Genomic DNA, 13,371 nt, shown 5'->3' on the forward strand with positions numbered 1-13,371 from the left:
CTTAGACTTAGCTTTTGATTGGTCAACTTAACTAGCGACTTTTCCCCTCCGCGACAGTTTCCCGAGGTGCCTAGTGCTTGAGCGGCACGGACGAGAGTGAGAAAGCAGGCAAGATGGCGGACGTGCTGGATCTTCATGAGGCTGGGGGCGAGGATTTCGCCATGGATGAGGATGGGGACGGTGAGGACAGTGGAGGCGGCTGCGGGAAGCGGGGAAGGTGCGAGAGAAGGGACTAATAGGAAGATAATTTCCTTTCCCGTTAGGGAGGATGGGATTCGGGGAATCGGGTTTCAGTTGGATTAGAGACAGCGCCCCCTTCGGGAGGAATGCGGGCGGGACCGGGAAGGGAATGGGACTGGAGGTGGTGGGGCTGCTTTCAGATAATGTGTCCGTAAAGAGACTATTGTTACAAATACTTGTTATTTTTGTTACTCATTCTTTCACTTCTGGGGCTCCAGAGAGCATCCACAAACTGAAAGAAAAGGCGAAGAAACGGAAGGGCCGCGGCTTTGGCTCCGGTGAGTGTTTGTGGGGAAAATGGGTCTAGAATGGCGATATTCTACGAGTTTTGGAGTCCCCATTCAGACTCATGGGGAACAGCGGGAGAATGGATTTCTGGTGATCTCTGGTATGTTCCATATAGAAGAAGGGTCTCGAGCGCGGATGCGTGAGGATTATGACAGCGTGGAACAGGATGGTGATGAACCTGGACCGCAACGCTGTAAGTAAAATGTAGCCTGTAGGGATCTGTTTGTAGGGAATTATGGACCAATGAAATAAAACCCAGTAGGAATGGGGTCGGAGATACCTTAACCAATCTCTGGAATCCCCACTTACTCCACTCTTGTGATCTTGCTTGAAGTTTTTCTCTTGTGCTCAAACCTCCCTCCCTCTCCAACAGCTGTTGAAGGCTGGATTCTCTTTGTCACTGGAGTCCATGAGGAAGCCACCGAAGAAGACATCCATGACAAATTTGCAGAGTATGGGGAAATAAAAAACATCCACCTCAACCTGGACAGGCGTACAGGATACCTGAAGGTATCCCTAAGTGACACCCTATTGCCTCTCTTCCCCCATAACCTTTAGACAGCTTTGATAGTTCTCCCATTGTTGTGATTGGCCAAGAGCAAAGTTGAAATAAAATGAGATTGGAAATTGATTTTGTCAGACATAGCAAAGAGACGGAAACAGACATTTTGTATGTACAATAAGGATATATGATGTACATTTGTTGTTTAAAGTTTATAGATTTTTGTATTTGAGTATGAGTTTAGATTTGAGGAAGAGGATACTTAGGTGGTGTTTGGTGGAATATGAGAGTTTTGATCTCTGTCTTTTCACTTGTCCCAGGGCTATACTCTAGTTGAGTATGAAACATACAAGGAGGCCCAGGCTGCAATGGAGGGACTCAATGGCCAGGATTTGATGGGACAGCCCATCAGTGTGGACTGGTGTTTTGTTCGGGGTCCACCCAAGGGCAAGAGGAGGTAAAGTGGAGAGGGCAAACTATCTTGGTGAAGGGAACATGAGCAAAACAGAATAAGGATGTTGTATTATGTTCCTCTGATGGGCCCTTCCTTTTCCCTAGAGGTGGCCGAAGACGCAGCAGGAGTCCAGACCGGAGGCGGCGCTGACAGGTCCTCTGTTGTCCAGATGTTCTCTCCAGAGATTCTACTTGACCATGCAACCTTGGAGAAATAGGGCAGGGGTGGAACTCACTGTGTTTATATTTAATCTCTCATCCTACTTGCTTAGTCGGTTGGTTGGTTTTTGAGTTAGGAATAAATGTCCCATTTTTGTTTTGTACATTTAAAATTACTTTCCTCTTCTAACATTGCGATCTCGGAAGCACTATTTACAGTAAGGCAGTTTGGGTCACTGTGAAGATGCTTCTTGGGCCTCAATTCTGTGTGAATTTCTACATTAAATATAGTCTCAGGTTTCAGCTAGGGTCAGAGTAGAGACACTGCTCAGTACTTCTTTTTATTGGAAGCTAAGAGAGCCCAGGTAGAAGTGAGGTGTTCTTGTGATATTAAAGCATAATTATTTTGTTCCTGTATACTCTGTTCCACGCAAATGGATGTTACAGGAATGTCTCTTTTGTTTCTCCTGTCCTTCCTGCTGCCATGTTTGTTTGTACTTGCAGCTGTCTAAGGGCTTGAATCTCCTGTCGGGGCATTCTCTCAGAACCTTTTTCCCTGGAAGAGTCTATACTAAGTTCTTGGTGCCTTCTTCGGCAGTCAAGGGTGAAGGCTCCATAGAGGAGAGGATCCAGAGGAGCACTGAGGAGGCCAAAAAGGAAAAGGATGTGGCTGAGGCTGGGGGGAACTTCAGTTAGCATGGTGGGAGAGAACCAGTACCACAGGCGCAGCAGGTAATAAGGTGTCCAGCAGAGGACGAAGGTCAGCAAGACAAGTAGGGCCAGTCGCAGGGCCCGCAGACGAACACGGGAGCGATTGTCTAAGGAGCGACGGAGGGCAAATTCACCGGCAGGGGCTGGGAATTTAGAAAACACTCAAATTCAGAACCACTCAGCTTCTGAATTGAGTGTAGGATGAACAGGCAGGGATGGTGAGCTGGAGTTCTCCTGATACAAGGAAGAGAATGTGGCAAATAGGAGGTAATGTTGCACATCCTCTTCCCTTCCCAAACTGGGACTATATGCTCCCCCCTCTCCCCTAGGGAGTATGACACATGCTGGAGGAAAGGTTTTGATTGAGATGTGGTGTTATGAAGCTACTAAGACTACTTGAAGACTTGATGGTGTCCAAGACTAAAGGAGAACACTGATCACCTTTCTCCTTAATCTTGCCCAGCTAACTCAACAATGGAGGGTGGCTAGAGGCTGGTTACAACTGGAGGCATTTAGAAAATACTTGTAGCAGGGCACCTGGGTGGCTCAGTTGGTTAAAGCGACTGCCTTCGGCTCAGGTCATGATCCTGGAGTCCCGGGATCGAGTCCCGCATCGGGCTCCCTGCTCAGCAGGGAGTCTGCTTCTCCCTCTGACCCTCCCCCCTCTCATGTGCTCTCTCTCTCCTCTCATCCTCTCTCTCAAATAAATAAATAAAATCTTTAAAAAAAAAAAAAAATACTTGTAGCATCAGGTGCTAGAGGGATGGTTATGATGTCACTTTTGGTTTGATAGAAAACTATCAGATCAGTAAATGAGGCTAGAGGCAATAGTTTTTAGGGTATAGGTTAGGGCCCGGGGACTGGAGTCTTACCATGGTTCCCCTTCCTTGTCCGGGGACTAGACACACTGAGGACAGTGCGGCTATAGCAGACGGTCATGGCAGTCAGTGGCAGCAGAAAGAGGCAGCAGAAGGTGAAGAGGTTATAGGTGATCTCTTGCCATCGAGCCTTGAAGCTGCCTTTGGTGACACACTGAGTGAAGGGGACTGGGCCAGCTCGGCGGATGGTGTGGAACAGGAACAGCTGGAGTGGAGTTTGAGGACTGTTAGAACTGGTCCCCCCTTCACCCTTCTCCCTGGTCACACTATCCCAGTTCATCCTTAATTCTCTGCAAAGCTGGGTAGTGCTGAGTTCATCCATAGTGCCATATTTAAAAGGTTCGAAACTTGAGAATCCCTGTCTTCCCCTTAGGCTACGGAGCTAATCATTAAGTTTGTTAAATCCTGGGACTTAAAAGAATCTTGCCTCCTCCAGTACTGTTCTAACATTGTGCTTTGTAAAAGGATGTTTCTACCACCTCACCAACATTTTTAGCTGAAATGGTTTTTTTGATGTGTCTAATTCTGTGGAAAAAGAAATTTTGTATAAAATGGGTGCTGCTAAAATTTCAGGCCATTTTGCAGCCACTCTGTGAAGTGACCTTTAGTGATAGTCTTATGTACAATAACTGTAACGGTGAAACAATGTTGAGTAATAAAGTTTAACATTTTCCAAATGCTGTTGGCTGCCCCTTCCCCTTTTTGGTAAATTGCTGAGATTTTGGTTTGAATCCTAAAGAGTATTTTTCAGTTTAGAGCTTCAGGTTAGTACCTTGATTCAGGTAAGGCAGATTGAGTCACTATTAGTTTGATAAAAGTCAAGCTTAGTGGGTCTCTGATTCCTAGATCTAAGGCATTTGGGAAAGTGATTTCAGCAGGCGTGAGGGACTTTTAGGAAAGGTGAATAGTATCAGCCACAGACACAATTTTATGTTTGCCGCGTCCGGACATCACGGCCCCAAACACACTGCGAGCAGCTGCCCCAGACACAATTTTATGAATGGCTTGGAGTTATGATCAGCTACTCTGAGCTAGTTGGGGAGTCGTCTTTCCCCTTCCCCTGTCTTGAGTCCATATATTTGTAGGTTTTTTGGTTGGTTGGTTTGGTTTCTTTTTGCACTATGCCTAGATGTATCTGACATCTTGTGAAAAGGGGTTTAAAAATAAGCAAGGCTCCTGGACTTAGAGCCCTCCTCCTGCCTTTCCTTCCCCCTATTATATGCAGTTTATCACCCACTATAGAAACCTTCCTTTGAACCACTTATGATACTTAGAAACTTGAGCCTTCAAAGATAATTTCTAACTACTCCAATAGTCCCTCACCACACTACCACCACACTTAAAAAAAGGTTTTTTTATTGACATATTAGTCCTTGAAGGTAAGATTAATATTTTAAATAGAACATATGGGCAATGCAGAATTTATACAACAGGATGCTAATTTGGAACCAAAAATACCATCTTTTGCACATGTATCATAATGTTATCATCAGTTTGCCATTGAAACAAATGGAGATTGCAGTTGTCAGAATGTAACAAATGATGAAACTCCTATCTAATATCTTTTTTTTTTTTTTTTTTAAGATTTTATTTATTTATTTGACAGAGAGGGACATAGCGAGAGCAGGAACACAAGCGGGGGGGGAGTGGAAGAGGGAGAAGCAGGCCTCCCGCAGAGCAGGGAGCCCGATGTGGGACTCGATCCCAGGACCCTGGGATCATGACCTGAGCTGAAGGCAGACGCTTAATGACTGAGCCACCCAGGCGCCCTCTCCTATCTAATATCTTGTGGCCCATTGGTTTCAAGTGATTTAGCCAAAGTCATACAGCTAGTTAGTAGAGCCTAGACTCAGAAAAAACAAAGTAAAACAATGCAACAAAAACAGGCTTCTACCTCCCAGTCCACATCTAAAATTTGCTTCATATAAACAACTGTAATACCTTTTGCACTGAGGCAGCAATGCTGTTTTTTAAAGCTTTGGGTAGCAGAGGTCCTGCTTGCAGCATTGTTAGAAGCACTATTTTTTGTCTTAGAACTATAGTCAGGCTAACTTTTGGTAGTTATATTTCTAATATTTGAGGATTTAAGGATCATATTTTAAATCTGATTCTATAATGCACTGTCATTCCAGAGCCCCTTCTAGGTAGAATCCTAATCCAGGTCTACTCCTTCCCCTCAGAGGGTGGTGGTGGTTTTGGTTTTGGTCTTAAAGGAATTGCTTCATACTTCGTTTTTTTCTAGATTTCTAGTTCATTGTCAATACATGAGATTTGATAACTGGTACTCAAGTTCAAATGCTCCATTTTCTTTCTAGTTTTCTTTCCAGTTTTCACAATAAGCTAGAATAAAAAATACAAATCTGATTATGTCACTCTCCATCTTTTACCTTAGTGTCTCTCCACTGCCCTCAGGATAAAGTACAACCTTAATATCTATAACCTGCTCTTCCTTCCCATCCAGGCTCATTACTCACCCATTTTCTTTCTTTCTTTTTTTAAGATTTTATTTATTTATTTGACGCAGAGAGAGAGGGAGAAGCAGGGTACCCACTGAGCAAGGAGCCCGACGTGGGGCTCGATCCCAGGACCCCGGGATCAGGACCTGAGCTGAAGTCAGCCACTTAACTGACTGAGCCACCCAGGTGCCCACTCACCCATTTTCTAGCTCTCAACTTTAGCTACAACTACTTTGAATTCCTCTACCTTCCACCCTCCCCAGCATTCCTCCTGCTTTAACTTGTCTAACACCTCTCTTATTTTAATCAAAAACAATCAGTTTTAATGTCTTTGAGAAGTTTTCCCTGACTGTCCAGGAGTGGGTCAGACATCCTCATTGTTCTTTAGCTCCTTATGCTTACCTTTAGCATAATGCTTTACTGCATACTTTATTATAATTGCATACTAATATGTCTTCTGCACTAGTAAGTTTCCTGAAGGCATGTCTTTGCTGCTCAATCCTTGATAGAGCATTAGAGTGTGCCTAGGGGTGATTAACACTATTTTTTGAATGGATGAGTGACTGTACCAGAGTTTTAACTAAAGCCCCTGACTTCACTGTCTTCTTTATAGACCCCCATATATGTTTTATCCCTAGAGTTTCTGCAACAGTCTCCTGAAGAAGAAGCTGGAGGATGCAAAAAGGCATAGATACAGGGTACTGCTTTGAAGATGTAGGCTCTTAATAGAGATACAGGTTAACATGCAATGATCTTAATTTGCAAAACAGCAGAGGCTCCCCTCTGAGCATTAATGGGTGACCACTGGTCAAGCACACCCCTTGACTCCAAACGCTCTTGTTGTTTACCCAAATTATTGTCCAGTCTACCCTTAAGTCCCAACAAGTCACTCACCTGGGGCAAGGCAAGCAGGAAACCAAGTCACCAGGCCGTCCCCAGAAGTTTACTTCCAGCTGAGCGCGGTCCAAGCGGGTGGAGTACGGCTGCCTGACGGTCAAGTCCAATCACCACAGGCAGGAAAGCTGCAGCATACATGGCCATTAGTTTCAGGAACATGAGTGTCCGACATGCGATGTCCCCGGCCAGCCACTGAACAGTGATATTCCAGATGGCATCTAGGGGCATAACCACAAAAGTGACTAGTAAGTCAGCAGCTGCTAAGTGGGCAAAGAGTCGTCGTACAGGGGACGGGCGGATTTGGCTGGGTTGTGGCCGAGTCACTGACCAAAGGACAGTCAGGTTCCCTGCAGCTGAAGAAATGAACAGCACAATGGTCACTCCCACTCGGACCTTGGCTGCAGCTGAGAAGGTGGGCAGCTCTGAGCCCTCCACCTCTACTCCTGATCCAGCCCAGACCTCCTCCCCCGCTGCTAACCCCCGAGGGGTGCCATTGCCTGCAGACATGGTGACCTGGAAGGGAAAGGGGTGGGAGGATGAAGTGTTAGTATGAAGAGGTTAGCTTCGTCCACTGATTCTTTGCCCTCCTCCTTATTAGAATCTGAAGCTGGTTATTGCGAATTTCGTCCATTAAAGCCTCTGTCTCTGGAGACTCTCCATCTGTATCCTGGAGGTCACCTGCCCAACTGTCAGGGTCCCGCAGGGAACAGGGATCTGGTGCTGGCTTCTACTTCCATAGACTTCTTTAGCCCCTACAGCCCTGGGTTCGGCCGCAGCGGGTGTGTGTTTGTGTGTGTGTTGGGGGGTGTTCTGGAAGCACCCGGGGGCAACCCTATCCTAGCCCCGCAGGCGAGACGCTGCGGTGTCTTCTCGCCCCGCCCCTAATGCAAGCCCCGCCCCTGGTCCAGAATATTTAAAGAAGAATGTACCGCCGGAAGTGTGCTTAGAAAATAGAAGCCATCCGATAAGCGTATATTCAGACGGAGACCCACCGAAAAACACCCTGGTGTTGGTCCAGAGACAAACGTTTCTTGTTCTGAGATTCCGAGGCCGGCCTCACTCGCTTTCTTTTCTGGCGATATTTGTCCCTCGCGAGACACCGTTGATCGTCCAGGAGGCGTGACTAGGGGCGGGAAGTGGGGCGGGCGCGGGGCTGCGGAGCCAGGGCTGCAGCTGTCATGGACGCTTGGGTTCGCTTCAGTGCTCAGAGCCAGGCCCGGGAGCGGCTGTGTAGGTGCGGCCCGAATAGGAATGGGGGTGGGGACAGAGGAAGATCCTCGTGAGGCGAGGTCCGTTCATACTACGGGGGTCAAAAGGGGTCAGCTCGGGCTACGGGGGCCCGGACGGACCGCCAGGTGCTGATTTGAGCGGGCCGTGAGGAGATGATTCGTTTCTGCTCACCGGAAAGATGGGGAAACTGAGGCACGAGTGGGCCAGCGGGGAGGCCGCTCAGGGTGGCCATGTCCACATAAGACCAGCACTTTACTCACTGGGCGGTGGTGGCGTGAGGAGCATTCGCCCCGCGATGGATAGCCGGACTCTGCCTCCCAGAGCTGAGTGGCTCTAAGTTCCCTTGTCCCCTCACCCTGTTGTCATCTGGGGACTCCTCTGCCTCCGCCCTGTCTTCCGGTCTCGATTCAGCTAGAGGGCCTTGAAATCTCCTAGTTCACCTATTCTGAAGAATAATCCCTCCATCTGTTCCCCACTCCCTTACATGTCGTGTACATGCTCACACTGATGTGCTCGTGATGGACCCCCTGCTGCCTTCACAGTCCCCTTCAGACTTCATCATTGTCAAATCTCTTATTTTCTCAACTCCAAGTAACGCCCCCAACTCCTTTTCTAGGCTCCTTTTTATCCTTAACGCCTTTCCCTTCCCCTGGCCTGAAGGAGAAACGGTAAGAAGTGGGCATAAAGAGGAGGAAAGGGAATGTTCTCAAACTGGGAAAAAGGGAAGTCAGTACTTTACTTTGGAAGACGTTTTTTGAGGCGTAGGTTAGGGACATCTCCGCCTTACCTTGCCTGGCCTCTTCTCCAGGGCCGCCCAGTATGCCTGCTCCCTTCTTGGCCATGCACTACAGAAACATGGGGCCAGTCCCGAGTTACAGAAACAAATTCGACAACTGGAGGGTCATCTGAGCCTAGGAAGAAAGCGTAAGTAACCGTACTTTTGCTTTATTACTCCAACACTTTCTCCATCCCCAGCTATTCTCCTTTAGTCCTTCCTTCCTGTTCTTGACCTTCTCTGCCAGTTCTTCCCCCTTATTTGGCTCTGCATGCCTCTTGATTGAGATAAGAGAGCAGGGGTAAGAGACTAATGAAGGATTGGAGAGTATGGGGCAAGTTTGAGAAAACCAAACTGGGACACAAATTAACTAAAATTTGAAGAAAAAAAAATTTTGAACTGTTTTTCTTCTGTTTTTTAAAAATTGTAATTATTGTTTGTCACTTGCTTGACTTTCACCTTCTTGCTTCCTCTTTCTCTGTGTCTCACTCTCTGCCTCTACTTCCAAATCCTTGCTTCTCCTTGCTAATCTCCACAAGTTCTACGCCTGGGTAACTCAGCAGATGCCCTTGAGTCAGCCAAACGAGCTGTGCACTTATCAGATGTTGTCCTGAGATTCTGCATCACTGTTAGTCACCTCAATCGAGCCTTGTACTTCGCCTGTGACAATGTCCTGTGGGCTGGAAAAGCTGGACTAGCCCCCCGTGTGGATCAGGAGAAGTGGGCCCAGCGTTCATTCAGGTTTGATATCCTTTTATCCTACAAGACCTTTTGTATTTCCCATACTGCATGGCTTGCCTTTTATGAGCAAAAGATCTTTCAGGGTCTTCCCAGAATATACACATCTTAATCACTTGGCTTCCAATCTTCATTTAGATTTTTTTTTTTTTTAAAGGTTTTATTTATTTGACAGAGAGAAAGACAGCCAGAGAGGGAACACAAGCAGGGGAGTGGGAGAGGGAGAAGCAGGCCTCCCGCCGAGCAGGGAGCCCGATGCGGGGCTCGATCCCAGGACCCTGGGATCATGACCTGAGCCGAAGACAGACGCTTAACGACTGAGCCACCCAGGCACCCCCATTTAGATTTTAAACTATCAGAGAATAGTGAATGGAGGCAGATGGAAGATAGATGTTCTTCTATGATGAATGACTAAGATTGAGCAAGATAAGATATTATATTGCTTAAATCTGTTTCTGTCTGTACCACAGGTTATGCCTCTCACTGCCTGCTCATTCATTCATTTTAAAAATATTGAGGAGGTGTTTACTATGGGCTAGGGAATAAAGCAAAGAGTCAGATATGGTTCCCATTCTCACTAAGCTTCTAGTCTAGTGGGGGAGTCATATTAAGACAACCACCAAACCAGTTATTTGTAGAAATGTACAGGGTGTTATGAGATATATCACAAAGGGAGCTGATTTCTACTGAAAGGCCAGGGAAGAACTCTTTGAGAAGTAATGTTTTAGTTCAGATTTGAAGTCTGAAAAGAAGTTAGGCAAAGTAAACAGTAGCAGAGAAGACCTTCTCAAACAGAAAATAGCCCATTCTAAGGCTTTAAACCAAGAAAGATTTTGTGGAATTAGAGAAATAGAAAGAAAGTCAGCATGATGGAGAGTATTGAGTGAAGGGCATAAGTTTGAACTGGAGACGTGGAGGGGACCAGATCACATGCAAGGCCTCTTTGGCAATGGTAGGATTTTTGGTTTAGTTTTGTTTAAATTTTATCCTAAGTACAATGGGTTCTGAACAGGGATGTGACATGATTCGAATTGTGTTTAAAGAAGATCTCTCTTGCTGCAGTGGAAAATGAATTGCGGTAGGGCAAAAGAGGAGGAGATGCCCTAATATGGCCAAGAGATGATATTGGCTTAGACTAAGGCGCCACCCAGGAGCCCCTAGATTTCATTTTAAATGGGATAGGAAGGAAGCCATGGTGAGTTTTAAGAAGGGGAGTAATGATGTGATTTACTATGTGAAATTAGATTGTTGGGGGCAGGGGGCAAGGGGAGACCAGTTAAATGACTAAAGTAGTAGTTCAAGCAAGAGGCGCTGGTGGCTGAGACTGCTGGTGGGGTGTAAGAGAGATGGGATTGGATTCAGGATGTGTTTTGGAGGTAGGACAATTACATTGAGTACAGACCACTATTGTCGGAGTGAACATAGACTGTTGGGGCGCCTGGGTGGCTCAGTCAATTGAGCATCCGGCTCTTGGTTTCTGCTGAGGTCACCATCTCATGGTCGATCGGTTGGTTGTAGGATCGAGCCCCCTTTTCCCCCGGCCTCAAGCTCTGTGCTCAGTACTCAGTGGGAGTCTGCTTCAGGTTTTTTCTCCCTCTCCCACTGCCCCTCCCCACTCATGCTCTCTCTCTAAAATAAATAAATAAAATCTTAAAAAAAAACCACACACAAACCGTAGACTGTTCATTGGTTTGTTTGTTTTTTTAAAGATTTTATTTATTTATTTGACAGAGAGAGACACAGCGAGAGAGGGAACACAAGCAGGGGGAGTGGGAGAGAGAGAAGCAGGCTTCCCACGGAGCAGGGAGTCCAATGCGAGGCTGGATCGCAGGACCCTGGGATCATGACCTGAGCCGAAGGCAGATGCTTAACGACTGAGCCACCCAGGCGCCCCTGTTTGTTTGTTTTTTAAGAAGGCTGCAATGTGGGCCTGAACCCAGGACCCTGAGATCAAGACCTAAGCTGAGACCAAGAGTTTGATGCTTAACCGACTGAGCCACCCAGGCGCCCCTGTTTTTTTTTTTTTCTTTTTAAGATTTATTTATATATTTATTTGTCAGAGACAGAGCACAGAAGCAGGGGGAGTGGCAGGGAGAGGGAGAAGCAAACTCCCTGCTGAGCAAGGAGTGCGATGCGGGGCTCCATCCCAAGATGCTGGGATCATGACCTGAGCCGAAGGCAGACGTTTAACCAACTGAGCCACCCAGGCGTCCCTGTTTGTTTGTTTTTTAAGTAATTTCTGCACTCAACATGGGGCTCAAACTCACGACCCCAAGATGAAGAGTAGCTTTACTGACTGAGCTAGCCAGGAGCCCCAAACATAGACTGTTCTTAAGGAATTGATAAATCTAACACATTTAGCAAGTTGCTTAACACTTCTGGGCCTCGCTTTTTGTTTTTGTTTGTTTGTTTTAACAAAAGGATGGGATTTAAAAGATCTCTAATGTCTCTGAGTCTCTCAAACAACTGAAGCTTGTTCTCTGAAAACATTTGCATTATTATAGTTCAAGTTGAATGTGTGTGTATGTGTGCTAATGGTTTGCCAAGTGGACAAGTGAAATTTGAGGGTGTTCTTGGAAGGTTTGATGATGCTCATGACTTTAAGCCAGGATCTTAAGGTACATGTAAACACAGATTAGTTACAGAAAGCTGGGAAGACATTCCTAATAGTGGGTAATAGCACTTACTGCTGGTGTTCTTACATATAATTTGCACTTTGCACTGTGAGGGAAAAAATGTTTTAAGTATTCTGTTTGATATGCTAAGTGGCTATATGTGCCCTTACTGACTCTTCTGGCCTGATTATCCCAGGTACTATCTGTTTTCCCTCATCATGAATTTGAGCCGTGATGCGTATGAGGTTCGCCTACTGATGGAGCAAGAGTCTTCAGCTTGTAGCCGGCGACTGAAGGGTTCCGGAGGAGGAGCCCCAGGAGGAGTTGAAACTGCAGGACCTGGCGGTCCAGGAACTCCGGGAAGAGGCTTGCCTCAACTGGCTCTCAAGCTTCAGCTCCGAGTCCTGCTCTTGGCTCGGGTCCTCCGAGGTCATCCCCCACTTCTGCTGGATGTGGTCAGAAATGCCTGTGATCTTTTCATTCCATTGGACAAACTAGGCCTCTGGCGCTGTGGCCCTGGGATTGTGGGCCTTTGTGGCCTCGTGTCCTCCATCCTGTCTATTCTTACTCTAATCTGCCCTTGGCTACGACTCAAGCCCTGATATTCTGGTACAGGATAAGGAGGGGATCTGAATTGGTAAGATGGAATCTTAGATCATCCCCAATGTACCAGCCTCATTCTAATTCTACTCCTTGGTTAAAGTTAAAATCCCAAGAGTTCGGGGTAGAGGGAGGAGCTTTGGGGAAGGTGAGGTGAAGAGAGGTGACTTGTGAAGTCAACGGGATGATTCTGATGTTCAGATCTTCTGGGGCTTTTGCTTTTTCCTCCTTCATTGCAATGTCTTTGTCTCTCTTGACCCCTTTTACTTCGTGTTTCTTGAGTCTATTTAAGATTCTGTCTCTGCATCTTTTTTTTACCTTCTCAATTTGCTGTCCTAGGAATTTAATCAGCAGAATTACTTTTTTGGTAGGGGAGGTAGAAGGTGTGGTCTGTAAGGTTCTAACTGCCTTCTTCTTTTTCCTCACAAAGGTGACTTGTGGCAGATTTTACCCCCTTCAAATGCCACCAAATCGTAACTTTAGAGACTTCATGTCCCAGTGGATTCTCCCCTCATGGACCAGAGGTGGTTCGCTACTTCCTCCTTCATGTCTACCTCACCAGCCTCCCTCATGACTTGGCCCTTCCCTCTACTCACACCTGCAGATTTCTGCTTACACTTTTATTTCAGGGCTTTGTTCCCTAGCCTGTTCTCACCCCTTCTTTGCCTATCCAGAAGGATGCTGTGTCTAGCATCTTGCTGTAAATACTGTACAGTGATTCTGTGTAAATAGCTGTGGGCGTGCCCACGATGGGGAGCAAGCCTTCAGGTCAGCACATTAAAGGTCCGTTTGCTCATCAGTGTTTGGTCTGGTCCCATGTGTTCTGGTC

At 46.5% G+C, this 13,371-nt stretch overlaps 3 protein-coding genes across 5 annotated transcripts; 2 read left to right on the forward strand and 1 right to left on the reverse strand.

The window, feature by feature from the left end:
* The first annotated feature begins 28 nt into the window (after nucleotides 1-28).
* On the forward strand, nucleotides 29-3,911 carry RBM8A (RNA binding motif protein 8A). 2 transcript variants are annotated; one of them, XM_036113018.2, is made up of 6 exons: nucleotides 29-180; nucleotides 459-518; nucleotides 644-721; nucleotides 902-1,038; nucleotides 1,351-1,487; nucleotides 1,589-3,911. In XM_036113018.2, the coding sequence occupies exons 1-6, from the start codon at nucleotides 114-116 to the stop codon at nucleotides 1,632-1,634; spliced, it is 525 nt and encodes a 174-aa protein (XP_035968911.1). In that variant the 5' UTR covers nucleotides 29-113; the 3' UTR covers nucleotides 1,635-3,911. The 2 variants fall into 2 exon arrangements, with proteins under 2 accessions (XP_035968911.1, XP_035968912.1); XM_036113019.2 differs by having other exon boundaries at nucleotides 647-721.
* Nucleotides 2,084-7,410, reverse strand: LOC118548859 (gonadotropin-releasing hormone II receptor-like). Its single transcript, XM_036113020.2, is given in 3 exon segments — nucleotides 2,084-2,496; nucleotides 3,226-3,436; nucleotides 6,582-7,410. Coding segments are annotated over 3 exon segments (1,134 nt in total). The 5' UTR covers nucleotides 7,092-7,410.
* Nucleotides 7,411-7,696: 286 nt separating this feature from the next.
* On the forward strand, nucleotides 7,697-13,341 carry PEX11B (peroxisomal biogenesis factor 11 beta). 2 transcript variants are annotated; one of them, XM_036113010.2, is made up of 5 exons: nucleotides 7,697-7,818; nucleotides 8,623-8,738; nucleotides 9,129-9,330; nucleotides 12,139-12,579; nucleotides 12,973-13,341. In XM_036113010.2, exons 1-4 carry the CDS (start codon nucleotides 7,763-7,765, stop codon nucleotides 12,542-12,544), a joined length of 780 nt encoding a protein of 259 aa, XP_035968903.1. In that variant the 5' UTR covers nucleotides 7,697-7,762; the 3' UTR covers nucleotides 12,545-12,579; nucleotides 12,973-13,341. The 2 variants fall into 2 exon arrangements, with proteins under 2 accessions (XP_035968903.1, XP_035968902.1); XM_036113009.2 differs by having other exon boundaries at nucleotides 12,139-13,341.
* The last annotated feature ends 30 nt before the right edge of the window (nucleotides 13,342-13,371 follow it).

Source organism: Halichoerus grypus, chromosome 5, assembly GCF_964656455.1.
Source record: "Halichoerus grypus chromosome 5, mHalGry1.hap1.1, whole genome shotgun sequence".
NCBI lineage: Eukaryota > Metazoa > Chordata > Mammalia > Carnivora > Phocidae > Halichoerus > Halichoerus grypus.

Coding starts and splice junctions, on each gene's coding strand:
- PEX11B (XM_036113009.2), top strand. CDS start 7,763: ATGGACGCTTGGGTTCGCTTCAGTGCTCAGAGCCAGGCCCGGGAGCGG. Junction 8,739..9,128: donor TCTGAGCCTAGGAAGAAAGC/GTAAGTAACCGT, acceptor AATCTCCACAAG/TTCTACGCCTGGGTAACTCA. Junction 9,331..12,138: donor TGGGCCCAGCGTTCATTCAG/GTTTGATATCCT, acceptor TGATTATCCCAG/GTACTATCTGTTTTCCCTCA.
- RBM8A (XM_036113018.2), top strand. CDS start 114: ATGGCGGACGTGCTGGATCTTCATGAGGCTGGGGGCGAGGATTTCGCC. Junction 519..643: donor GGGCCGCGGCTTTGGCTCCG/GTGAGTGTTTGT, acceptor TGTTCCATATAG/AAGAAGGGTCTCGAGCGCGG. Junction 1,039..1,350: donor GGCGTACAGGATACCTGAAG/GTATCCCTAAGT, acceptor CACTTGTCCCAG/GGCTATACTCTAGTTGAGTA.